The 25,703-nt window shown below is 38.5% G+C and overlaps 1 protein-coding gene across 46 annotated transcripts in view; it reads left to right on the forward strand.

The window, feature by feature from the left end:
* ank3 (ankyrin 3) overlaps nucleotides 1-25,703 on the forward strand; it is a 586,147-nt gene that overhangs the window by 506,519 nt on the left and 53,925 nt on the right. For 24 of the 46 annotated variants that reach the window (XM_062977304.1, XM_062977306.1, XM_062977307.1 and 21 more), the window contains 3 exons: nucleotides 7,403-7,509; nucleotides 16,323-16,547; nucleotides 23,269-23,423. In XM_062977304.1, coding sequence (XP_062833374.1) covers nucleotides 7,403-7,509; nucleotides 16,323-16,547; nucleotides 23,269-23,423 — 487 coding nt within the window. Of the gene's footprint in view, nucleotides 1-7,402; nucleotides 7,510-12,223; nucleotides 12,257-16,322; nucleotides 16,548-17,232; nucleotides 17,332-23,268; nucleotides 23,424-25,703 lie in introns of all 46 variants that reach the window. The other 22 variants (XM_062977313.1, XM_062977317.1, XM_062977314.1 and 19 more) reach the window with 3 other exon arrangements.

Here is a 25,703-nt window from a genome sequence, read left to right on the forward strand (position 1 = left end):
CTCTCCCTAGAAGCCAGGATGACTACACTGAGGCTGTCATACTTTGGTTGTATCATGAGAAGTCATGACTTACTAGAAAATACCATAATGTTTGGGAAAGTATAAGGCAGTAGGAAAAAAGGAAGCTGCATTGCAGTTTTCGAACTGCTAGGTTGGCAGAAGCTGGGGCTAACTGTGGGAGCTCACCCTGCTCCCCGGATTTGAATTGCTGACCTTTCAGTCAGCAAGTTCAGCAGCTATGGGGTTTAACCCACTGCACCCCTGGGCAGTGTAGAAGGGGCCTAAGAAGTTGTTTATCTATAAGTTCATTAAAATGTACTTGTCAACGGTTTATAACAGCAACAACAACAATTTACTTGTGCATCTGTAATGTTGTGTCATTTGAATAACTACATGTACCCGGTGCCGTAGTGGGTTAAAGCCTTGTGACTTAAAGGTTTGGTTGCTGACCTGAAGGCTGCCAGGTTCGAATCCAACCCGGGGAGAGCTCCTTCTATCAGCTCCAGCTCCATGCGGGGACATGAGAGAAGACTCCCACAAGGATGGTAAAAACATCCAGGCGTCCCCTGGGCAACGTCCTTGCAGACGGCCAATTCTATCATACCAGAAGCGACTTGCAGTTTCTCAACACAAAAAAAACCTTTTGCTTTACTAAGAACAGTGAATGAATATAACAGATGGCGATCTGAGCTTAAGTCCAGTTCTTGCTTTCCAACTACAATAGACCTATTGAATAAGTAAACCATACATTTGTGTGTTGTTTTATCAAGTACTCAGTAATTCAGTAGTTCTAATCCAGTTGGGATAAACAATTGGATTTATGCCCTAGTGCTTATGTTGTAAAATGGGGGGGGGGGGGTTCGCAGAGGTTTGTTTTCTCAAAGGAATATGAAGGAATCCTTAATCCTCTAACGAAAAGGCTTTAAGACATGGCACTCATTAAACGTTTAAATGTAACATTCTTGTGCAGTGAACTGGATAGCAATATTTTGGTATTCCTATCGTGCTTAGCAGACTTGTGTGCCCACAGTGGTTTTCAGAATGCTTGGGTTACTGTTCCTGACCCTGAATTTTGGCAGGAAAGGCAAATCGCAATGATAAACCTCTTGTATTTGTAGAAACCACTGAAGCAATCTGATGGAGGTTGAATCAACCACAATTATTCAGTGTCAGTTTTGTTTAAAATAGAAAACTGTGCGAAAGGTATTTGCCAACAACATGGTTTAATGCAAAGCTAAGAAATCGCATTTAGGATGATGGTTTACAGTACAGGCTGAAAACTATACAGTGCATATATATATCTGCAGTATTCAATGATCTCTGACTCACTGTATGACACATTTTTAAGGGCTGGAGGGCTGCTCTTTAAAGGAACAGGCAGGGAAGTCTACTTCTGCCAGCCAAGTCTCACATGTTTAATTTTGGATTAAAACATAATTTAAAAACAGAGCTAAAATGATAATCACATGCAGCATCAGTGTAGGGTTATAATGTTTTTTACAAGAAAGTTTTACGTAATTTGAGGATATGACAGTGACAGACAACCCTAGTTGTCTAAAAGGAGGCCAATAAAAGGCAAAGAGAAGATCTCATGTGTTATAAAATAATTGTTTATATTGCAGTTTCACATACAGTAGAGTCTCACTTATCCAAGCTAAATGGGCCGGCAGAATCTTGGATAAGTGAATATCTTGGATAATAAGGAGGGATTAAGGAAAAGCCTATTAAACATCAAATTAGATTATGATTTTAAAAATTAAGCACCAAAACATCATGTTCTACAACAAATTTGACAGAAAAAGTAGTTCAATATGCAGTAATGTTATGTTGTAATTACTGTATTTACAAATTTAGCACCAAAATATCATGATATATTGAAAACATTGACTACAAAAATGCCTTGGATAATCCAGAACCTTGGATAAGCGAGTCTTGGATAAGTGAGACTCCACTGTATTAGATTTCAGGAAAGCTTATCTGAAAAAATGTACATTGCACAGGTCACCAAAGATCTTGCTCTGCATTTCACTACCTTCATAGCCTCAAAGTCATAAAATGGAATTCTTTTCCACTTCCATGTCTGCTTATTTATTTATTTCGTGTCAAAAGCATTGTACAACAAATACATTTCAAATAATGGGGAAAAAAGAAAAAAGAAAAAAAAAGAAATCACAAGCAACTAAATAGTTTTGGACCAAAAGCGGGCAACAGCAACCGCATTGTCTGTAGCTTTAAACAACTCCTCCTCCGTACATGAGGCAGGGCATTGTGGGCAAGCATACATGTGCTGAGTTGTTTGTTCAGCTCCACAGTCACACAAGGTGGAGGATTCCTCCAGGTAGTGCCACCTTGCCAAGTTGTCTTTTGATCTGCCCACTCCACTTCTGAGTCTGTTCAGGGACTTCCAAGTTGCCCATTCTTGGTTTGCCCCTGGAGGAAGACCCTCTTGGGGGGGCATCCAGTTGGAATTGCCAGGTTTAGCTGCCCAGAGAGACACCCTTGCTGCTGCTGGAGGAACATCAAGAGGAGTGGTGGTTCTCATGAAGCCCTTCCTTGATTTGAGTCTGGTGGGAGGAGGGTGATAGCCATGCAGTGGGTGGCTTTCACAATGTTCGACCTTTTTTCTCTCACCGTTAGCAGCAACTTCCCGTTGCACATCAGGAGGGGCAATGCCAGCTAACTTGTAGAGTTTATCAACAGGTGTAGGTTTAAGGCATCCCGTGATGATTCTGCATGTTTCATTCAGTGCTATGTCCACCTGCTTCGCATGGGCAGACTTGTGCCAAACAGGACAGGCATACTCTGCAGTTGAGAAAGACAAGGCCAGGGCTGAGGTTCTTATTACTTGTGGGTCTGCTCCCCATGCGCTGCCAGTCAGTTTCCGCAGGATGTTATTGCGTGCAGCTACTTTGTGCTTGGTGTACATGCAGTGTTTCCTATATGTTAGTGTTCGGTCTAAGGTGACACCAAGGTATTTAGGATGGAAACAGTGTTCGAGCTCTTGGCCTTCCCAAGTAACTTTCAGTTTCCTGTTGGCTTCGCGGTTACGTAGGTGGAAAGCACACACTTGTGTCTTGGAAAGATTAGGCTTCAGGTGGTTCTCCTTGTAGTAGCTGGAGAGATCTTTCAAGGCATTGGTGAGTTGCTTTTCAACTGTTTCAAAATCTTTTGCTTGTGTTGTAAGGCCAAGGTCATCAGCATATATAAAGCTCTTTGTGAGTGGTGGTTGTGGCTGATCGTTCGTGAAGATATTAAATAAGGTCGGTGCAAGAACGCTGCCTTGGGGTAAACCATTCTTTTGCCTCCTCCATCTGCTTTTCTGGCCCTGAAACTCCACATAGAAGCTGCGGTTTTCCATGTCTGCTGTGATGGCTAATTATTTGGATAACTTTAATAGGGATTATTATATAAAAGGTTTAGGATCATTAATGCTTATTTGCCAGGACGGCATTATTGTTGTTGTTTGACGTCATTTCCAGCTTATTGTGACCAGAAGATGAATTTATCATAACATATATATTTTTGGCAAAATTTCTTCAGATGGAATTTGCCTTCCTCTGAGGCCAAGAAAGTATGACTTGTCCAAGGTCACTTAGTGGGTTTCCATAACCAAAGGGGTATTTGAAATTTTTTCCCACAGAATGTTAGTCCCACACTCCTACCATGTTAGGTCTGTGATGGCAATATATCACCTCCACTATCAGAGACAGTATATTTGGGCGCATAAGTTTCTTGGGAACAAGAGTGGAAGCACCCTGTTGCACTCATATCCTTCTTGCTAGTTTTGTATAGACAATTTTTTAGCTATTGTGCATGATAGAATGCTGAACTAGGACACATCTACACTATCCTCTTAAGTCAGTGTGAGACTGGCAGAAGAGAAAGTGATTTGAAGGCAGAGCTAGTAATGTGGAAAGACCTGGAACCAGGTTGAAACATGGAGAGTGCAAGTAACCCAGTTCCAGGATCCACAGGATCCATGGCATCATAGCTGCAAAGGATGTGGGATTTTTTTTCAACTCTCCCACCACAATATGCATACATGGATTGCCAACGTGACCGTCCTGTAATTAGTTTTACCGCATAATGTGGTTTACATCTAAGCACACTGATGTACATTACGGGCTCTATTTCAGAGTATCGCCCTCTTTTACATATTTCAGTTTAACTTGTTGCTGCATATCTGCAAACCATGTGTTTTCAAGCTACGCCCTTAGATGAGTTTTTGGTCTAACCTAGTGCATTTTACCATTCTTTTGCTAGGATGTCTGATGGAACTCATTAATTTCATCAGATCTTTATTGTGGGCAGTTGCTCTCTTCTTTTTAGTTTCTTTTTATTCCTTTTCTTGATGGTTGTATTCTGTTATTTTTCTATTAAACATGTCAGGTGCCTTGGGTTTGGTCTGAAAGGTTGAGTAAAAGGCCTTCCTAATTTGCAGGTTTTATTTTTGCCTATTTGATGATTTATGGATTTGATTAAAATGTTCTCTCAAGAAAGTTGACTATAGAGTCATGCTGGAGGGCCCAGCATGAGAAAATCTCTCTAGGACTCTCTAGGTCCTCCAGTGTATTTCATATTCCAGTAGAATATGACCACAGAGTTGTGTGGGAGGACCTAGAAAAACCCTAGAGATGTTCCCTCAGGAAAAAAATGCATTTTTTTTTAATTTTGCGGGGGTCCTGTGCCTCTTGTCCCAGGGAATGTAGAGAGCTGACTGTTTTAAGATAAATGGGCTGAGAATCATGCATGAAGTGTTTTAAGCACTGAACCTAAATAAGGTACATACTTAGATATGACAAATAAATTTGCAGACAGAGTATTCATAGATGTATACCTGTCAGGGAGCCATGATTGTCTTCAACCACTTCTTGAATGTACATTAAGGTATGAACCTAGATTTCGTAAGGCATAACGTGACATAGTCTTGGAACGAAAACATGCTTGGCTGTTTCATATACTCAAAAGTGAAGCACTCAAAGCTGGGGAAACCTAAGAACAAGAACATTGGAAGCTGCATTAGCATTTTATCTTGGGGGGGAAATGCCCTAGCCAACAGAGGAAGTGAGAATGTTTCTAATCCCAGCTTGTCTTTAGCTTCTTAGAAATGACTGCACATCCTTATGCATGGCGCATTTGGAGATGGAACTGATAAATTATTCTTGACAATGGGAACCTAAAAAATTATTTTTGAAGCCGTCTGTGAGCTTGGAGGGAGGATAATAATAGACTCAAGCAAATTTCATATAGTCAGAACTTGCTATCTTTGTTCGTACTTTTTTAAAGGTGCCAGAAAACATGTACTGTTCTTTGGTTAGATTTTGTACTGTTATTTTCTTCGTACAAGATTTCATGTCTTTAAGGTCAGTGAGGCCAGATCTGGTTTAAAGTCAGAATGTGTTTATGGATCTAAAATATAGCAGATTATTCATTTGACTGATTCTTAGAGTGTGGAAACACTGTTTTATAACTCCTGGAATCTTCCTGCTACCATAGTGGACTATTTAGCTAGTACCGTGTTTCCCCGAAAATAAGACAGTGTCTTATATTAATTTTTGCTCCCAAAGATGCAAAGATGCTTATTTTCAGGGGATGTCTTCTTTTTCCATGAAGAAGAATTAACATTTATTGAACAAAAAAATGAACATTTATTATATACTGTACAGCATAACCAGACAAACTCTGAATCCTATCAATAATTTCTTGTTACTACCAATATTTCCATGTACAACACTTTATGGTACGTACATTTACCGATCTTGCATGCTCTGGTGTTCTGTTTGACGGGCATGCTTCCAAACAAAAACTTTGCTAGGTCTTACTTTCGGGGGAGGCCTTATATTTAGTAATTCAGCAAAACCTCTACTAGGTCTTATTTTCTGGGGATGTCTTATTTTAGGGGAAACAGGGTATGCAAGCCAAGGCAAAATATAATTTTATTCATTTAAACTGCCCTTTAAGGTATTCCTGGGTGCTGCTTGCAGTTGGTTTATGCTGGTTTCTTTTGAAGAGATTGCCCAATGTGATTTGTGGCAAATACGGCAGTGCCCAGCATGGGAATCTGTTGCCCCATGCCCCGCATTGCCTGGCTTCTCTCCTACTTCATCCCATGGTCGATCCCAATGTAACACGGGAAGCTGAATCCTCTTTAGTTCAAGTCTTGCCAGAAGTAGCTGTATGTCATGGGAAGTGAGCTGATGTTGAAAAACTAAAGAGGACACTGCATTACTGCCGAAATTTACCCTGTCTGAAAAGGTCAGATCTCACCTCTATTGTTACCTTCCAGTGGATGTTAACTGTAGAGCCATGCTGGATGAACTAGAGATATCTAGAGAGAACACTTCTGTAACCATTAATAGATCCTCCAGAATGATTCAATGAGAAGTTGGCCATGGAGTCACACTGGAAGATCTAGAAATTCCTAGAGAGGTATCCTTGGGGATTTTATTCATGTTTCACCCCACTTTCACAGGAATCCTTCACTTATAACCTCAGTACAACTGGAGAGATGACTGTGTATAAATTCCTATGAAGATGAAAGTGCCCAGCTTTTAGACATCCTGTGTAAAAAGTGGACACCGCAATCAGTTCATTTTGCAGCTCCAATAAGTGCTGAATAGGCCAAGCTTGATCAGAATTGTCAGTGTGTGTATTTATAAGAAGGGCACATGTTTTCATCTGGCACAGTTTCGTTTCAGGGTGGGTCTCTGTTTAGTGAGGAGATTACTAATGGACTTGGATTGTTGGTGCCAGGAATAGTTTACTGAGTGGGTGTGGGAGTTTTGGCATAAACCACAATCTCCCCACCCCCTTACCTCATTTTCTTATTGGCCAGAACAGAGACAGTGTGATGTAGTGCTTATTAGGAATGCAAAGTATATTCTCATTTGTTTTCACCTTGAAAAAAATCACATTTTGGGAGTTTTGGGGAAAAAAACGTGGACGTAGGTGCTGTGCAGAGAGCAATCTCTTTTCACATAGGCCACTGCTTTCTACACAGATGTGTTGTTCTGAGCGTTGTCTTTTTACCAAAATTTGCCACACATTACAACGACTGTTTTGCAAACAAAAATATCCCTAAATGCAACAAAAAAGAGGGGGCATTGATTTTTCACAATCTTGTTTAGTGGCGCAAAAGGTTCTGAATTTCTTTATTATTCGATGCAGAATGGAAAAAAGCAAACCTTGATATCCCTAGTAGATTTGGATTGACAAAAAGCTGGTTGATATCTACATTCAAGCATGACACTACTTAATATTTTGTACAGATATATGACTACTTTATAATCATTTTAATTGATATAATTTAGAGGACATGATCATTTGATGACTTGATTGTAATGAAACAAATTTCTGACTTGGTTTTCCCTGCTAACACTTCTTATTGTTCATTTCTTTGAAGCACCAGACATTTCCTAAAGAATACGACTCTGACTCTCTTAGACACTATAGCTGGGCAGCAGACACCTTAGACAATGTCAACCTTGTCTCCAGCCCCATACATTCTGGGTAAGTGATTTGAAACATTTCCTGTTGAAATTCTGTATAAGACCATGCAGTGGCAGGGGAGGGTGCAGGAATAATCTGCTAAACTTTTTTCAACCGCAAAAAGTCAGTTATGAAATTAATAAATGTCATGCACATACGTTTCATATCCACTGCAGCTGCAACTAGAAACTACGACTTAAGATACTTACCCTGAAAAAGTTACATGTCTACTCATGGAAGTCAATCCATATTTTAAAAACGAATTATATATTTTCTAAGATAGATAAAGCTTGCTTTGCATAGGTTATAATGGTAGGATTCAATTTCCTCCATTTTAATGCAGGAAATTAATGTTCCTAAAACAGCTGCTGAACTTTGCATATATTTCCAGCATTCATTCCTGAGACAGTTACAAACATGTTCAGGCCTGTGGCTGATTACCCATTGGGGGAATTTACTGTCACAGCTACATGTGTGAACCTAACTCATATGTATGCTGAGAATCTGGGATTTACGTTGCAACCGTTATAAATTGAAGGGGATTGTGACTGCCATTCCAAAACTGGGTGGTGAATTTCCATTCCCCCCCCCCCCAGCCGCCGCCACAACAAAAACCCTAAAATAAGCATCTCTTTGTTTATTGAAAGATTTTTCTAGTTTTCCAGTTAATTTACCTGTAAGACATATTTCATTTCCTTCTTTTTCATTCAATAACATGTCTAATGGGATATAATTAAAACAATATTGTACCCTAAATATAAAGATTTTTTAAAAAAATATTAGAGTGTTATTTAAATTGGTTTAGATTTTATGTTGTCTGTTCATGGGAAGTTAGAAAATATAAGAATTAGGACTTCATCCCACACAGTAAAATCAACATTCCTACACATTTAAGAAATGGCAACCTACAGTGGCTTTTACACAATCCAAGCTTCAACCGTGGGGTTGAGGTATTTTGCCATTTCTAAAGTGTTGGTTTCGCTGATGATTCCTAAACCAGTTGGCAGTTGACTTATTTTTAAATTCTCTGCATAAAAGGTAAAGGTAAAGGTTTCCCCTGACGTTAAGTCCAGTCATGTCTGACTCTTGGGTTGGTTTCATCTCCATTTCTAAGCCGAAGAGCCGGCGTTGTCCGTAGACACCTCCAAGGTCATGTGGCTGGCATGACTGCATGGAGCGCCGTTACCTTCCTGCCAGAGCGGTACCTATTCATCTACTCACATTGGCATGTTTTCGTACTGCTAGGTTGGCAGAAGCTGGAGCTAACAGTGGGCGCTCACTCCGCTCCAGGGATTTGAACTTGCAACCTTTCAGTCTGCAAGTTCAGCAGCTCAGTGCTTTAACACACTACGCCACCGGGGTTCCTCTGCATAGAGGCGGGCAAAATGGCCAATTTCCCCATGTGATGTTAATCCCTGTTGCCCACTTGTAAATAAAACAATGCAGTGTGTTGGAGGATCCAAAATGCCAATTTCCTCAATTATAAATCACCTCTTACAATCGCCAGTGCAGAAGCTTGGGGAAAGATTAATATTAATTTAAAAATCACTTCCTATGATCACCAATACAGAGACTTGGGGAAAGATCAGGATTAATTTAAAACCACTTCATATGATCCAGGCTGATTTTCTTTTTTTAAAAAATCAGTAATCAAAACGGACAATGGGAAAAAAGAAATCTCTGAATGGACAATGGGAGAAAAGAATCAAATGGATAAATGCTAAAGAAAGCGAAGAAAAGGAGAAGGTGTGATGGGGGTAGGAAAATCATCCATTTAATTTCGAAACGGGGTATTGCGAACCTTAAGGGAAAACCAACAATCCCAAACACTTTACTTATCCCATGGGATGAAGTTCTTAGTTTCAAAATATAAAACTAGAGCTTCCTTTTCATTTTGAAATCAAAGTGCAAACACAATGTCTGTGTCTGTGTGGGATAGAGAAAGAGAATAACATTACAGCGAGAAGCAAATATATTAGCCAAGTGATATATTCCACTGTATGTGGTTCTTAATTTTCCTGTGACACTACCATCATTTTCTGTTTTATCTGAAATTGTAAGATTTTGTTCAGTTTATTCCAAGAAAACAAAATAGATCAGTCCCCAGCCTGTTAGCACTCACGAGCTATGTTTAACTTTGTGGAAGGAAGAAGAGACCCAGTAAGAAAACATACTCAGAATAGGATCCCAGAGAGTGTCAGCATCATTCATATTCTTAGCTGGCACACCCTTTAGAATATTAAAATAGATAAATGTGATTGCATTTCAAAGAGTACCGCTCATGTTACACTAATAGAGAAGTATAAAAATGGCCACTGGCTCCTTCCACTGAAAGCTTTAAGGAGCAAACATGCAAATTCTCAGTCCAGGAAGTATATTGGTAACCTTGAAATGTCTTCAAAGGACCATCAGCATTAGAAAGGTTAATCCTTGGGTATTATAGGTATTGGGCTATTGGGGGAGATGTGGTAACAAGCAGAAGCACTTCTTTCCTAAATGATTTTAATATCATGCAACCCACTGAATTATTAATTTTCTGGAATGCAGGTGTTGCTGCTCATAATAACTCACCTTCTTCCTGAAGGTTGCTGCCTTAGCATTGAAAGCAATGGCCAACATAACTGCTGTGAAAATAGATATTGGTCATATCAAATGAGCACATTTCTACAGCTATATGCTAATGCAGAATTTTGTGCCGTCTATGCTGCTTACAAGAATCAGACTATCTTGGTCTTTTCTACAATATCTCAGTTTTGCATGCAATAAATATATTTCCCTCTCCACCTTTATAGCTGTTAATTTGCATGACAATGGTGAGAAAACAATTGGGTTTTAGATCCTTGATCCTTTGCCATTTGATATCAAAAAGAAGGGAATACTTTGGAATCAGAATAGAAGAACTAATGAATGAGATCAAGATACATTTCCCAATTTCCTACCAAATCAAAACTGAATGGTTATAACTTTTAATTAGTTGCCAAAGCTGTACCCATGTATCTGTGGGTATGTGCTATTGTTCTTTTTGGGGTTGATTTCTGCATACATTTGCAAAGGTTTGAATTTCTTTTGAATACATGCAGCAAACTCAGTAATCTGAACAACTTCTGGTATAGCTCTGAGCAAAGCTGTAGTCAAGGGGGTTCAAACCCCCCCCCCCCATTTTTTTCAAGTTTTTTTTTTTAATCTGGTTTACTCATGAATTTTAACTGGTTAACCAAATCCCCATGAGCATCCACTGAAGTTTATCGATGGAGCCTGATTTCTAAATTATGTTGCACTATGGAACTATGCTTCATGATTCACTAAAAAAAGGTTTCAAACCGCCACCAAAAAAAATTTCTGACTACAGCCCTGGCTCTGAGGATTTCATAAACTTTCACTGTTGACTGTATCTTCTATTATCTGTGACGAATTTTTATTATGGGTAATTTGAAATTTGCCAGATGGTGATATTTTATTTTAATAAAACCTAGTTAAAATTAACTCCAGTTTAGGTTTCAGGGTAACAGAACAACGGAGATGGATGACTCAGTGTTCGTTGTGATGTCTAAATTTAAAAATGTCTCAATCTCTAAAGGTCAACCTTATTGGCATTTCCAATTTCTACCTCAAAAATGGAGCCCCCGGTGTCACAATGGGTTAAACCCTTGTGCCGGCAGGACTGCTGACCAACAGATCGGCAGTTCGAATCTAGGGACAGCGGGGGAGCTCCCTCTGTCAGCTCTGGCTCCCCATGCAGGAACATGAGAGAAGCATCTCACAAGGATGGTAATACATCAAACATCCAGGCATCCCCTGGGCAACGTCCTTGTAGACAGCTAATTCTCTCACACCAGAAGCGACTTGCAATTTCTCAAGTTGCTCCTGACACAGAAAAAAACCCTAAAAAATGTGTTCCAACTTGACTTTGTGTCACTTTGTCACTACACTGAAATTCACACATTTTACCATGCACATTTTCCCACACAAACACATTTTGTGTGTGCACTTTCCACATTAGCTAGAGTTTGTTTGTGTGCATTTTCACATGAACACATTTTCCCCCATTCATTTCCATCTATCATATCTAACTTCAGTTTTTCCTAGCTAGCCACAGTCATCAGAAAGTGAAATCAAAATACAGAGGTGCTGGTACTAAATGTGAACATTATCATACAAGTTTTTTTCACACATGTAACCTTACATATGTATGTACTCTGGGATATCAGAAAGGTAATGTTCAGTTGCTTCTGATTATTACATTCTTGCATATTATTATCCAGAAAATATGAGTGTTATGATATTGAATTTAGAGACATTTTATTGATTCTATAATATTACAAATGCAAGGTTTTTAAAAAATGAAATGAAATGTGTGACCATAAAAATGATAATGGTTGCTTCTACATGCATATGAATATAATTGAGATTCAGAGTGTGATGTAGTACTGCAACCAGCCAAAATGCTAAAAATAATGATTCTATCATTGAGGTATTTTCAAAATGAAGGCATGTCAAACTTTACATGAACTTGGTGAAGTTTTAAAATGCAGGAAAATGCATATTTTGTATTACAGGACTTGCATTTAAAAAAAATTAAAACATAAGACATGATCTCCCACCGCCCATGATCAAACGGAAATGCTTTGCTTTTATTATTATTTTGCTTTTGCTTATGATTGACAATTTTTGTTGCTTGCTTCTAATTATCTCACATTAATTTTTTTCCAATTTGCTTTTCTAAATTATTTTGCAGCTATTCCTCTCCACTCCCCCAATATGATTCAAGGTGATGATACTGTCTGTGATCCCCATCATTGTTTTTATTTATGTTGATCTCTCCGACAGTTGAATGTGTCTAGATGTGTTTAGTGCATCCAATTTATCCCCAGTCTGTTCCAGCCTGTATTGTAGACATCCACATTTATTAGTGTTTAGCATTGTGTTTTAGAAGTTGTTCTGTACCCCACATCATTAGCCTGACAATAATTTAGATAACCATCAACAACTAATTGTATTCATACAGTGTGCATGATATGTTTAAAAACATATGAATGGTAATATTTAGTAATATTTTGTGAATAAGTTTGTAAAAGAGATGTCAAAATCTGTCCAAGGACCCTTTTATTTATGCCTAATTATTGGGGGATTGTATTCTTTCTAACTACAGATGAGTTTGATTCACAGATCAGAAATAGTGTAAAATCAGCACAAAGTTGAGCAGTGAGCTTGTAACCAGTTTATTCATGAAAACCCAAAAAGTTCATGTAAAGTATTTAAGCCCTTGTATTATTTGTGCATTGTACTTTATGAGAGTCATAAATCAGAAGAAAGTCACTTGCTGAATGTATACATTTTAATCACACTCCCATCATTTAATGGATAAGTCTGTATTTAGAGTAGACATTTACACTGGAGAACTTGCTGGTAGGGATATACTACAATTGAATTGCATCCCTTATAAAAGTGAGGATTTAGTAGTCCAGTGTCAGAAGCAGGGAGGATAGACTTTGCCTTGTTATTTTTCATAGGAAATAGCAGGAAAAATACTTCTAAGACAGAAAATATGGGAATGCATTTTGGAAATTTTACTGGGAGTAAACCTTTCTCCTACTTTAAATGATCTCATCCATGTTAGCTCTGTTCCGGTTTTTATACCCCGTCCTGGATTTTTTAAAAGTTAAAATAGATTAACAAAATCTTGGAAAATGTCCTTTTAATACAGAGATTAGAACTTTAGAAAGGTAACAACCAATTTAAGTATCACTCATGAAAACACCCTTATAAAGATTTCCAAAACTATCTGCTTTTTCAACATTAAAAATTAGAACCCTAATTCAAATTAACCACTGGTAGAGACAAAAATAATATTCTTTTATTCTAGATGGGATATCTATCTATCTATTTATTTATTTAACACATTTATATTCCGCTCTTCTCACCCTGAAGGGGACACAAGGCGGAGCACAACATATATACAGCAACACTCCATGCCGATAATTACATAAATTACACAAACATTAAATCAGTTATATCTGCTTTAAAATCAGCTATTTATATGTTCAGTTGCTTTTTATGAGCAGAGTTAAGGTAGACTAAGGGATGTATTGTTACCTGTGCCAAGCTGTTTGCATGGAACAAAGTATATATACGATTGCTGGTGTAAATAACTTGCACTTTCGGCTCAGTTTCTTTGGATCTAATCCAAGATTTTATCAGTATATCTTTATGTGATTTTTATGACTTGTTTTTATTGTTGATGGATCTGTTTTATTGCTTTGTTTTTATATTGTTGATGTCCGGGCTTGGCCCCATGTAAGCCGTTCCGAGTCCCTTCGGGGAGATGGGGCGGGGTATAAAAATAAAATTATTATTATTATTATTATTATTATTATTATTATTATTATTATTATTATTATTAAATGTGAAGAAAAGCAGAAGGAATTTTCAAGATTCCCTCCATGAAAACCTACTTGCCAGTGCATAGGATCTGTACTCTTCTTCTAACATTATAGAGATAAGGAGTCTTGTATCTATGCAGAATTGGACAGGTAGCAATGTGTGCTGCTGGTAGGCTAGTTGCCTATACCAATAATGAAAGCAGAGGAGTGTTTTCTTGCCTAAAACTAGAACTTGGGCTTGGTGTCTGGGAACTTTTGGAAACAATTGTCCCAAAAAGATACACTTCCAAAGTGTGACATTTCTACACTTTTATGATAAAGTGTGACTTTATCATACAAGCCACAGGAATCGCCATGAATCATGGCGAATCTGGTGGTGCCCATTGGGGCATGGGAAACCCGTTGCCTCACGCCCCACATTGCCTGACTCACCAGTAACTCCATTCCATGGGGGAAAACATCAGACACCTGGCTTCCCTCATTGTTGCCGATGCAACATGGGAGTCCTCCTGTGGTTCCACTATATTTAAGCCACAGAGCACCACCAGAAGTAGTATTACATTGTGGGATGGAAGCCGATGGGCTTCATGGCTAAACTATTGCTGAACCAATGTATGCAGCCAAAAAAGTCCTGTCTGATGAGGTTGCCAATAAAAGTGACTGAGAGGAGATTAAGGACCTCATCACGTTTGGGAGGAGGACGGAGAAAAGCAGAGGGAACCTTCTTTTTTTTTTGTTCCCTACCGTCGAGGTACCATGTCTTTCCATTGTCTGTGATGTCAACAGTCAGTTGCCATCACATGTTCTTTGTCCTCCATTAGCTGCTTTTATCTTTCTTCTGTCATTGAGAGTCAGGTAGCACCTGACTCCTGAAAACCCACTTCCCTCCGTTTCCCTGCGCTGCCATGATGGAGACCTACAGACAACCACCAGAAATGGCCTTGCATAATGTGTTGGCTTCCATGGGACACCTTTTCAGCAGCACAGAGAAACTGAGAGAAGACTGCATGGGATGAGGTTCATAATGTCTCTTCTCCTCTTCTCCCAAGGACTTTATTTTTCTCCCCAACATGTTAGTGAATGTTAATAGGTGTCAACGATGTGGTCAAAAGGAGGTCAGATTGTCCTGAGCACTTAAGAGGTGTACCTTACTTCCATAACCTTTCTCTCAGTTTGGTATCTACCCACACCATTCTTCCTGCATCAAAGATCCATTCACTTCTGTACATAGGGGACTTCTTACCACTGCCTTGTATCAGCAGCATAGCTTTCTCTATATGTCTCAGAAGCAGTGGTGACACGCTGAGTTATCTACTCAGTGCCTCCTGCCAGAATGGATCCTCTAACAAATGAGAGTTTTAGTTCATAGGAGCAACCACTGTGGATAAAGCAGACACATACAGCATCACATTTATACCCAAGTTGAGCAGCATTGTACAGCTGTAGTTGTTGGGCAGGTATCTTCTGTCTTCAACTGTGGACTAGAAAAGAGAAGGCCTGTCTTTCATAATTGATCTTCCCATTTAGAAACCATATGCGACTTTCAAGGTTGCTTCATAACATGCTATCAAAGTCTGGAAATGTTATTTTCGAGGAGCACCGTTTGTTAAATTCCGAAGCCAGCAAGTGCATCCCTGGAGCTGTAATCCAACTTCTTCATATGCTTTTAATCATAGCATTAAAAAGGAGAGTTTAGATTCTACTACTAAGACCATTTTGGCAATCTGTTCTATGCTATTCTTGAAAGACCAGAAAAGTACTAAAATAATTATATGTTTTTGTGGAATAAAATTCTAAATTACACTCAACATTCTGAATATATCTGTTTTGCATGTCGGCGTTGCTCTTTGAAATACGTGATGCTACAGATTAATTTAACACTGCAATGTTTTTGATTTAATGCATGAGTGATACATTAGAAGTTTCATTGTCCTTGACACAGGTACATGTATTAACCATGACAATTTTGCCGTAGCCAACATTGTCATTTTGACTAATATTTATTAGCACTCACACACACCAACTTTGTGTAGATGATTGTGCCTAGCAATACCACAACAATAGAAATCATGATAAGAATGACATTTTATACCCTTTGTTGGGGAGGTGGGTATTATGCGGTTGATAGCATAATCCTATGAATATCTACTCAGAAGTAAACCTCATTTGGTTCATTGGGTTTGCTCCAAGGTAAGTGGGTACTGAATGAGCCATAGGCTTAATGGGATTGATATTTGAGTAGATTTGTAGAGAAGTGAGCTATTGGTGTTATTATTGTATTTTTAAGTAAGCTTTCTTCTTAATTGTTTTATTGCAATTATTTCATTTAATCTACGTTTTTGGAAGTTTATATACTATATATTTGTTTGTTTGTTATATTTTCTTTTTATATTTGTGTCTCCAGCTTCTTTTGATATTTTTTTCCTTTTCCCTCCTTCCCCTTTCTCTCTACAGTTTTCTGGTTAGTTTTATGGTTGATGCACGCGGGGGTTCAATGAGGGGCAGCCGGCACCACGGCATGAGGATAATAATTCCACCACGAAAATGTACAGCGCCCACCCGGATCACCTGCCGTTTGGTAAAGAGGCATAAACTGGCCAGCCCTCCGCCGATGGTTGAAGGAGAAGGATTGGCTAGTAGGCTTGTAGAAATGGGGCCATCAGGTGCACAGTTTTTAGGGTGAGTTTTGTGAATCATTCGCTGTGATCTTGCATGTGTAACCCCCCCCCCCCCCAAATTCCCTTTGGATCCATATATATCCTGTTGGAACACTTGGAACATTAAGAGGTAGGCCTTCTTTTGCTTTACTAAATAACTTGAGTCTTGTAATTTTATCCTGTGTAGAGTTCTGCATGATCTGCAGAAAAGCTTATCCACAGAAGTCCTTCATGTTTTAGAGGAGGAAAAACAATAAACTAAAATCTTCTCCGACCACTTTTGGTAGAAATCCATTAGACATAGATGTCAACAATGGCAGCTGTTTGAAGTACAACAAACATATGCGCAGCACCCATGGATGCCTGAATGCCATTGATTCTCAATGTTTGTTTGGTAGAAAACTCCTCCTCCACCCTTAATAGCTGCATGTCTATACCAAGAGAAGAATGGACAACTAAATGTGCATTTTGTAGCAATTCATATGAACCACCTACTAACACAAACGCCAACAAGCAGATTTTTTTTTTCAAGGCTAACATTAGGGCAAACAATCCACTATGATATGGGATACCTAAATATATATTTCTTTACAAGGTATGAGAAATCAAGATCTTACCTGGTCCCTAGCAGAAAGTCCTGTTGGGAATGACAGCTTGTTCCTAATTTCCCCTCTTGTTTTTCTTCCTGCTGCATGGATGTTATTCAGTAAACTGCACCTTCCTACCAATTCTCCCCCTCTAAATGAGGGCGAGAGCATGGTTAGCCGAATCCTGCAGCTTGGGCCTCAAGGAACAAAATTTATTGGGTAGGATTTTTATAAGAAAAGATATCAAATGTCTGTAGTATTTTTCTTTAATTCCTTTTTGTTCTGACTTGCGTTGATTTTTTTAAGTTCATTTTTCATTTTGCATTTTTTTTATCATTCCCATTTTTAAGTTAAGTACAACAACAACTGCCAAACCAAGAAGCTTTCAGATGATTTAGCTATCACTGAAAGAAAAATCATAGTGGCTTGATTTTATTCTAGCACTGCTCCTGTCCAATTGATCTTGTGCTTGTAGGCATGTGGAATTCACTGCAAGCATTTCTGCATTCATAACTTCTGTGCTTTTTTCCTATTTTTTCCAAACAGAGTTTAACTGTTTTCAGGGGCATTGACTAAATTATACGTTCTTTTTTTTAAAAAAAACAAAAACTAACTGCACTCATGGTGACAGTCCTTTTTATTTCAGTCGTGTTGTTAGAGAAGGTATTTACATGGTGTTGAAATCAGCTTATGGCAAGAATAGCGTGGCCAAAATTGGACAATTTTCAGCAAATAGGTTTTTGTAAAAACAGGGGTGGCCAATTACAAGTCTTAGGCAGTGTTGCCCAAATTCTCCCATGGAACCATAGGGTGGTCATCACAACCTGCAGTTCAATGAAGATTTATCACTGTAAGGTGATGGCCGTCATTATTTATCTTTCCTAACAATGGAGAATACTCAAAGGTATCCCCATAAATCATGTGTGGTGAAGCCTTAACTGGACTATAGAAAAATCCTAAAATATGTCCTAGAAACAACAGAAATAAACTGATTTAGAGTAGCTTCCTTGAGCCTAGTGCCTGACCTATGGTTTGACCTACATATTCCATCGCCACTGAACAATATCTGAGATAGATAAAACAAAAACACATAGGCAAAAGAAACACTAATCACTATGCTAAAATAAATTAAAACACAATAAAACTTGATTAAATAATCAATTTGGTAAAATGAGAATTTAGATAAGTTCATGACCATGACAAGGGACCCTATTTTGTGAGATAAAGAGATCTCAGGCGGACAACTTTTATGATGAATTTGATTTGCAGCGGACTAAGTTTATATTCTCCACAGAAATAGAATGCTGTAAGACATTTGGACAATTGGGTCCCAGTTGGTTGTTCTGACCAATATCTAAGACGTCAGGGGCAAAAAGACTTAAAGATTTCAATAAATAATCCTACAAATTGAATTAGTCCTAAATATCTAGATGAGCCAAGTACAAAAATGAGGTTAATATGTCCAGCTATGTATAGGTAATTGGAAAAAATTTTCAAAAACCACATTGCTATCTTGTTAACTACGTTGTGTGACCCTTTGATTTGAGTTTTGATAATTGCAACAAAACAGTTTTCTCTTTGTACCATCTGTGAACAGTAAAAAGCCATAACAATCAGCCTGCATGTTGAGAGTTGTTGTTATTATTTTTTACCTCACTTCATCTCTCCCAAAGAAGATTCAAAGCAGTGCATTAGCATACAATTCAAAATATACAAATATGCAAAAATTAAAACAGAATAAAATATGAACAGTATTTAAAAAATTCAGTTAAAAACCATTAAAACACATTAAAAACCACACACACTGAAGAACCGACTAAATGTATAGATGGGTGAGTCTTTGGTTCCTTTTGTGCTCAAAGTATTCCTCTACAGCAGGCCTGCACAACCTGTAACTCTCCAAGTGTTTGGGATTCCAACTCCAGAAACCTGGAGGACCACAGATTGTGTGGGCCTGCTCTACAGTAAGGGCACCAGTAACATCGAATACCTTTCTTAAAATGCCAGTTTGGCCACCCCTGTGACCAGAATTGGTCCTCCTTATTAAAAGGTAACAAATGATCTGGTTGAATAAGAGTATGAAACCTTAACCATTTTATTACCGAGTTGTGTTTTAGATTGCAAAACAAAACGTGAACGTAGAACATGTATATAACACACTTATATTACTCAATAATTAGAAAACAATATACTTAAGATCTTTGAAAGACTTGGCTATTTTGACTGACTGCATTTGAGTGAAATTTAATGTAGCATGTTGTTCCCAGTCCTGTGTTCAATACCTGTTTAATACCTTCTCTGTGAGTATTGTTTATATTCATGAAAAAAACATGTGTGGGTCTTATACGTAGAGACAGTATCTGACATATTCACCTGCAAAGATTGTATTCCAGGGACAGTTTTCAGTGTGCTTAAATGTTTTCCAGGTTAGGAACTGTGATTAAAGATAAAGAAATCAAGTGGAATAGCCACAAATATAGTACTTAAGTAACAATTAAAAGTTTGGAGAAACCATAATCTGTCACAGTTAAAAACTTTTTTACTCTGTGTCTAGTACACTTGAGGAAATAAGTGTGATGTATTAGTGATTAATTGGATTCTATTTCAAATTGTATTTTAAAAACTATTGCTACGATCACTATTTTTGATTCTCATTCATATTGAAAAAAATACAAAGACTTGGACAAAACTCATACTTGCCTCTACCTCATACCAATTGCTCGCTATTTGATGTTTACATGGCATGATGAAGTCCTATGTAATACAAAATATATCAAGTTTTAGATCTTCTTCCATATATACACAACATATATACATAAGAAGTAGGGCTATGTACAACCTCTGTGGGAGATTAACGATACTGTCTGCTTAAATGTCTTAAAGGTACATAATCCACAACTGTTCATGTTTCTGTGATGAAACCCTTCAAATGCTTTCCTTGCCCGTGAGCAAAAACAGTGTTCATCTTGTTAAGGAATGGCATGGAAAACAAAGACTTGAACCTAGTGTATTTTTACAGTCAAAATTATGCACTTGTAATCTTGGGCTGAAGGCACACAGTCAGATAATTTTAGACACACCTGTCTTAATAATGTTGGTGAAGTATTGCCACGATTTTCCAATCTGAATACATTTAGTTTCATTGTCCTGTCACAGGACTGGGCTAATGGGAACTCGCCAAGCTCAGATGGATGAACCTTAATTGAACTCAGTAAATCTCTCCTAGTTGCCTACACAAAACAATACATGTATTTTGATTCTTGGTGGGTCACAAATTGTGCAATCCTATTCTGTTTAACTCATCCCTCCAACCAACAGACGTTGGGTAGTACTTCATTGTTTGAATTGATTGGCACCCAAGAGTGTTTCTGGGGCTTGGGAGACCAAAGATTGTGACACTAAGGTTGTGTGGAAGAGCCCAAGATGCTGAGTAAAGTCAGCTCTAGCTGCAAAAAGGTAATCCAAGAAATAAGAAGATGACATGGTTAATCATTCGGTCATCTCTGGCCCAATACTAATATTCCCCATTTCCTAAATATAAAAACCACTGGGTTCTTTAATGCCTGTCTCTATTCAGTCCTTGTGGGAAGATGACTTGGGAAAATGCTTGTGTCATTGGTAAGCCATCACACCACCACCCTTCATTGGTTCTGAGGATCAAACAGACAGGTATTAAAGAACCAGGCAGCTCTCAAAAAAACTGGCTGCTCCTAGGAAAACCTATGCCAGGTGTCTACTCTCCTAGTCTTATGGCAGCCTGGATAGCTTGAATGTCTGCCACGAATACAGGGACGTCTTGGGTATCTTCCTATGTGAATGTAGAAATATCAACCTTCTTGTGACAATGCAGAAGGCCCTAGAGTCCATTCTTGGCATCTCCAGTTAAATAATCCAGGTGATAGTCCTGTGACTCTGAATAGCTGACTATGATATTGCTAAATGAAGAAATAGTCTGGTCCGGTATCCCCTTGTGTAATGTTAAACCTACACTTCATTATACCAGAACGAAACAAACCTACAGTTCTACTCTTTTTCTACTTATATACCGTGCTTCCCTGAAAATAAGACAGTGTCTTATATTAATTTTTGCTCCCAAAGATGCGCTAGGTCTTATTTTCAGGGGATGTCTTATTTTCCCATGAAGAAAAATTCACATTTATTGTTGAACAAAAAATGAACATTATATACTGTACAGTAGTTGTCATCACAAACCAGCATAACCAGACAAACTGAATCCTATCAAGAATTTCTTGTTATTACCATTATTTCCATGTACAACACTCTATGGTATGTACATTTACCAATCCCGCATACTCTGGTGTTCTGTTTGGCGGGCATACTTCCAAACAAAAACTTTGCTAGGTCTTAATTTCAGGGGAGGCCTTATATTTAGCAATTCAGCAAAACCTCTACTAGGTCTTATTTTCCGGGGATGTCTTATTTTCAGGGAAACAGGGTAGTTCTAGTTCTTAGATATGTCCCAACTAGGTAACTGCATCAACTTTGAAACCTGGGATTCTTCTTTGTTGTGGTGATAAAGTGGTTCTCAACCTGGGGTCCCCAGATGTTTTGGCCTGCAACTTCCAGAAATCCCAGCCGGTTTACCAGCTGTTAGGATTTCTGGGAGTTGAAGGCCAAAAACATCTGGGGACCCCTGATATAAAGGTATTCTAAATAAAACTAGGTTCACTACAGTTTATATCTGATCGCCATTAGCATAGATTTTCCCATATAATACACCCAGAAACAAACTTGAATTCACACAAAAGGGGGTAGAAGAAAATAAATGCCCTTTGGCAAGTTATAAAAAGTTACTTGAAAGTGAGTCCGTTCGAATGCAGTGGGCTGGATTCTTAGTAATGAAGTATCAGGACAGTTCTGCTCATGATTACGTATTCATTATGTCCCTGTGTTCATTTTACATTTTTTCATCTACATGAAAAACTTAATCTCAGTGTTACGTTGGAGAATGGTGTATGTTTTCCATGAAAGTCAATGTTAAGGTGGCATGCCAAGGGTTATTCCCCCGCCCCTTGAAGTCTGACTGTGTCTCTTCTGCATCTTAGAATCTAACTTTGTCTTTGCCTATGCTGGCGTATCACCCTTTGATACAGATTAAAGAGCTGTGTGTATTCTGTGACTCTGCGCAACAGGCAGGATGTGATATTTGGTATATTTGGTCTCCTGATATGCCCAGAAATTCTTCCCCCTCCTTTAAAAAAATGTCAAGTCCTTGTAGCTATGTAGAAGAGATTGAAAAGTAATATGAGCTCCCATGGTTAGGGGCTGGAGCTTAAGTACCCTTTTATATCTATGTCTCCTTGCAGTTCTCCATTAAAAAATCTATATCATAAGGAAGGGAGCAGAAATGTGACCCCCCCCCCCCCCGCCCCAGATTATATCAACTGGAGAAATTGGCTTCCTTATAATGCGTATCAATAACTCAGTACAAAATATTTTTGTAATTTCTTTTTTGACTTCTTTGCAGACATGCAGCCCAGAGTAAATAATGTTACATATCTAAAGGGCTATGTGTTTGTATGCATGAGGGAGAAAATAAGATAAGAGGGGAAAAAAGAGAGATTCTGCTCATCAAATTCAATATGATTTCTAACAATTGAGTCCTTTGGATCTTCCTGTAAATAGCAGAAGTAGAAATAGCTTGAGCAAACTGAAACAACTTTAGCCAAATTAATTTCAATTGGATAATTTAACCAGCTTTTCATGGCACCAAATTTAATTTCTTTTTACGCAGCAGAACTTTGACCTTTAAAAGTGTTGAGTACACACAGCCCTGAATGTACATGGCACTGTGTATGCATAGCCAAGCACAGGATCGGCTTGCCTGCTGAAACCCTTTCTTTTTATTTGCATATATGTATTTTTGTAATCTCTTTATTTTTGTGAAAATTGGTGTATGTCAGCACTCCTGTGTGTGCTTTTCTCAGTGTGTAATTGATCACTGAAACAGTCATTTGCAATTTGAATTGGAAAGGGTTTTGTAGCTTTGCCAGTTATTAACCATTTTACCCCCATAAGCGTGCTTGTTATAACTGTATGACAAATAAGAGAACGGCGAGCAGAGGTGTTCAGCAAACTGAATAGCACATGTACAATATGAATGGCTTCTTCTTCTTCTTCTTTTCTTTGGTGTAGCCCCGTCATAGTGGAAATTCCTCACTTTGGATCAATGAGAGGAAAAGAAAGAGAATTGATTGTACTTCGAAGTGAAAATGGTGAAACGTGGAAGGAGCACCAGTTTGACAGCAGGCATGAAAATCTCTCCGAGATTCTGAATGGCATGAATGAAGGTAAATATATCACCTGTGTTAATGTGGAATTTGTGTATTGATAGTGTTTAAATGTAATTTGTGCCATGCTTGTATTGCAACTGATTGCATCATCCAGAATGTACCATAGTGTGGAAAGAGTTAATTGCCAAGAAGCTATGATGAATGACCTTGATGTGTGGCTGGAACTAGGGAGTATCCAGACACAAGTGTTTGTGCATAATGATTGCATCAGTTCAGTTGAGTTCTGTTCAGTTGAGTTCTGTCTGCCTAGAGTTTGAGTCAAGTTTTGTTGGAGAACAGAGCAGTCCTGTGTTCGTCTGTCGTCTGCAAGTCTATTTGTGTTGATTACTGCTGCATACAGTAAAACTTTGTAAATAGTTTTACCAACGTCTCTCAGTGTCTCTTCGTTCTGCGTTCCACTGCTTCCATCCAACTACTGCTGCTGCGCTGCAAATACTCTGACAACCTGAACTACTGGAGAAATAGCAGTTCAGACATAGGTCTTTTCATTCATTCTTTTAAAGCATCTTTATTAATATAATACAATCATCAGGGATTTTGAGCAGAAATAGAAAGCTAGCATTGGCTACCATTTATGTCCATTTCTCATTTTAAATATAGGCAGTGTTTTCCCATGATCAATCTTTGTCTCACTCTGTTTATTTCCTGTATCTTTCAGACTGGATGTTAACTTTCACGTCAGTGCCAAGTTCTCTACTCATTTAATCCAGTTTCCTATAGGAAAGCTATTAATGCTTTTCCAGTGGAGAATAATTTCCAAATGTACAGCCACAAATAAGAAAACAATTAATTTCTTAAGGTTTAAGTTTTTGTGTAGATTACAATGTACACTTGTGTACAGATTGAGAGCAGGTTTTGGGTTCAAAAATATGGAATTTTATATGACCCATCGATACGTTGAGGGTCATTCCGTAGAGAAAGGGAAGTACTAATGCCCCCTTAAAGGGCCAGTCGCCCTTGCTGTCACTCCCATTTCCTCACCTAAACATTCAAAAAGACCAGAAGCAGTGATATGGCAGAGAGAGTAGAGGGCGTCAGTGCATCCAAGTGAGATTCCTGAGAACCAAGTTTGTTTACTATTCAAAGATGTAGCCATGTTAGTCTGGAATAAGCCTATGAAAGATTATAGTTTTTTTCAACAACCTTGTCATAAAGGCACTCCGCTTTACCTGGCATCCAGGAGAAAAGAGAAGGGTTGCGGGGCGAATCTGTAGCTCCGTGTGCAGTTTCCTCTCAATGGTGCCCCATGCTGGCTCCATTGGAGCCAGCACAACACAGAAAGCCTCCCGTGTTGGAGGTGAAGCCACATGATATCATGTGATGGGGTCTATCCGTTAGACAGGGTGAACACTAAATTCATCCCATCTGATGAGATCGTTAGTTGGTCTCTTAAGATCTACAAGATCCCCTTACATACTGATCTCTAATGCATTGTCTCTAACATTACTTCATAGATTGACGTCTTCTTGTTGGCTTAACTAGTATAGTTTCAAATTGGTCTAAAGGTCTTTAACCTTATTAATATATCTAAATGTGATATTAAATTTATGACTAGATGTGTGTGGACCCATGTTGGCCTCTTTGCATTGGTTTGCATTGGTTTGGTATTGTTGAAAAATCTGTATGAATCTTCTTGTCCCTATGCTTTATACCGCTGAAATTTATAGTAGGTAAATGTAATGAATGAAATAATAGTGGGATTAAAGAAGAAGAGAATTAGAAATATTTTGCCTTTCCATTTGTGCCATATGGTGACCATATTAAATCAAGAGGATTGTTGATTGTAATAAGGTGTTTATAACTGAACTTCTAGAAATTATGAAATACTAGCTTTGCCCGGCCACGCGTTGCTGTGGCTTATGGGAATCATTTGTTGGCCAGGTGGAATAGCAGTGAATAGCCTTGCAGCCTCAAAGCCTGGCCGTTTTCTGCAGTAGTTGGAGTAGCACCCTCAATCAAAGAGCCGCTTTGAAGCCTGGCTACTTCCTTAGTAGGGGAATCCTTGTTTGGCCAGCTTGAACTGCACTGAATAGTCTTGCAGCTTAAAAACCTGGCTTTCTACATCGGGCATCCTTTCTAGGCCTAGTTGTATGGGACAGAGTAGCCTCGTGGCTTCAGAACTTGGGGGTTTTCTAACTAGGGGAAATGTTGGTTGGCCAAGTTGAATAGCACTGAATAGCCTTTCTGCTTGCAAGTCTGGCCGCTTGCGGAATCCTTGGATACCTTGCGGAATCCTTGGTTGGCCAATTTGAATAGCAATTAATAGTATCGGTGTGG

This window comes from Anolis carolinensis, chromosome 3, assembly GCF_035594765.1.
Source record: "Anolis carolinensis isolate JA03-04 chromosome 3, rAnoCar3.1.pri, whole genome shotgun sequence".
NCBI lineage: Eukaryota > Metazoa > Chordata > Lepidosauria > Squamata > Dactyloidae > Anolis > Anolis carolinensis.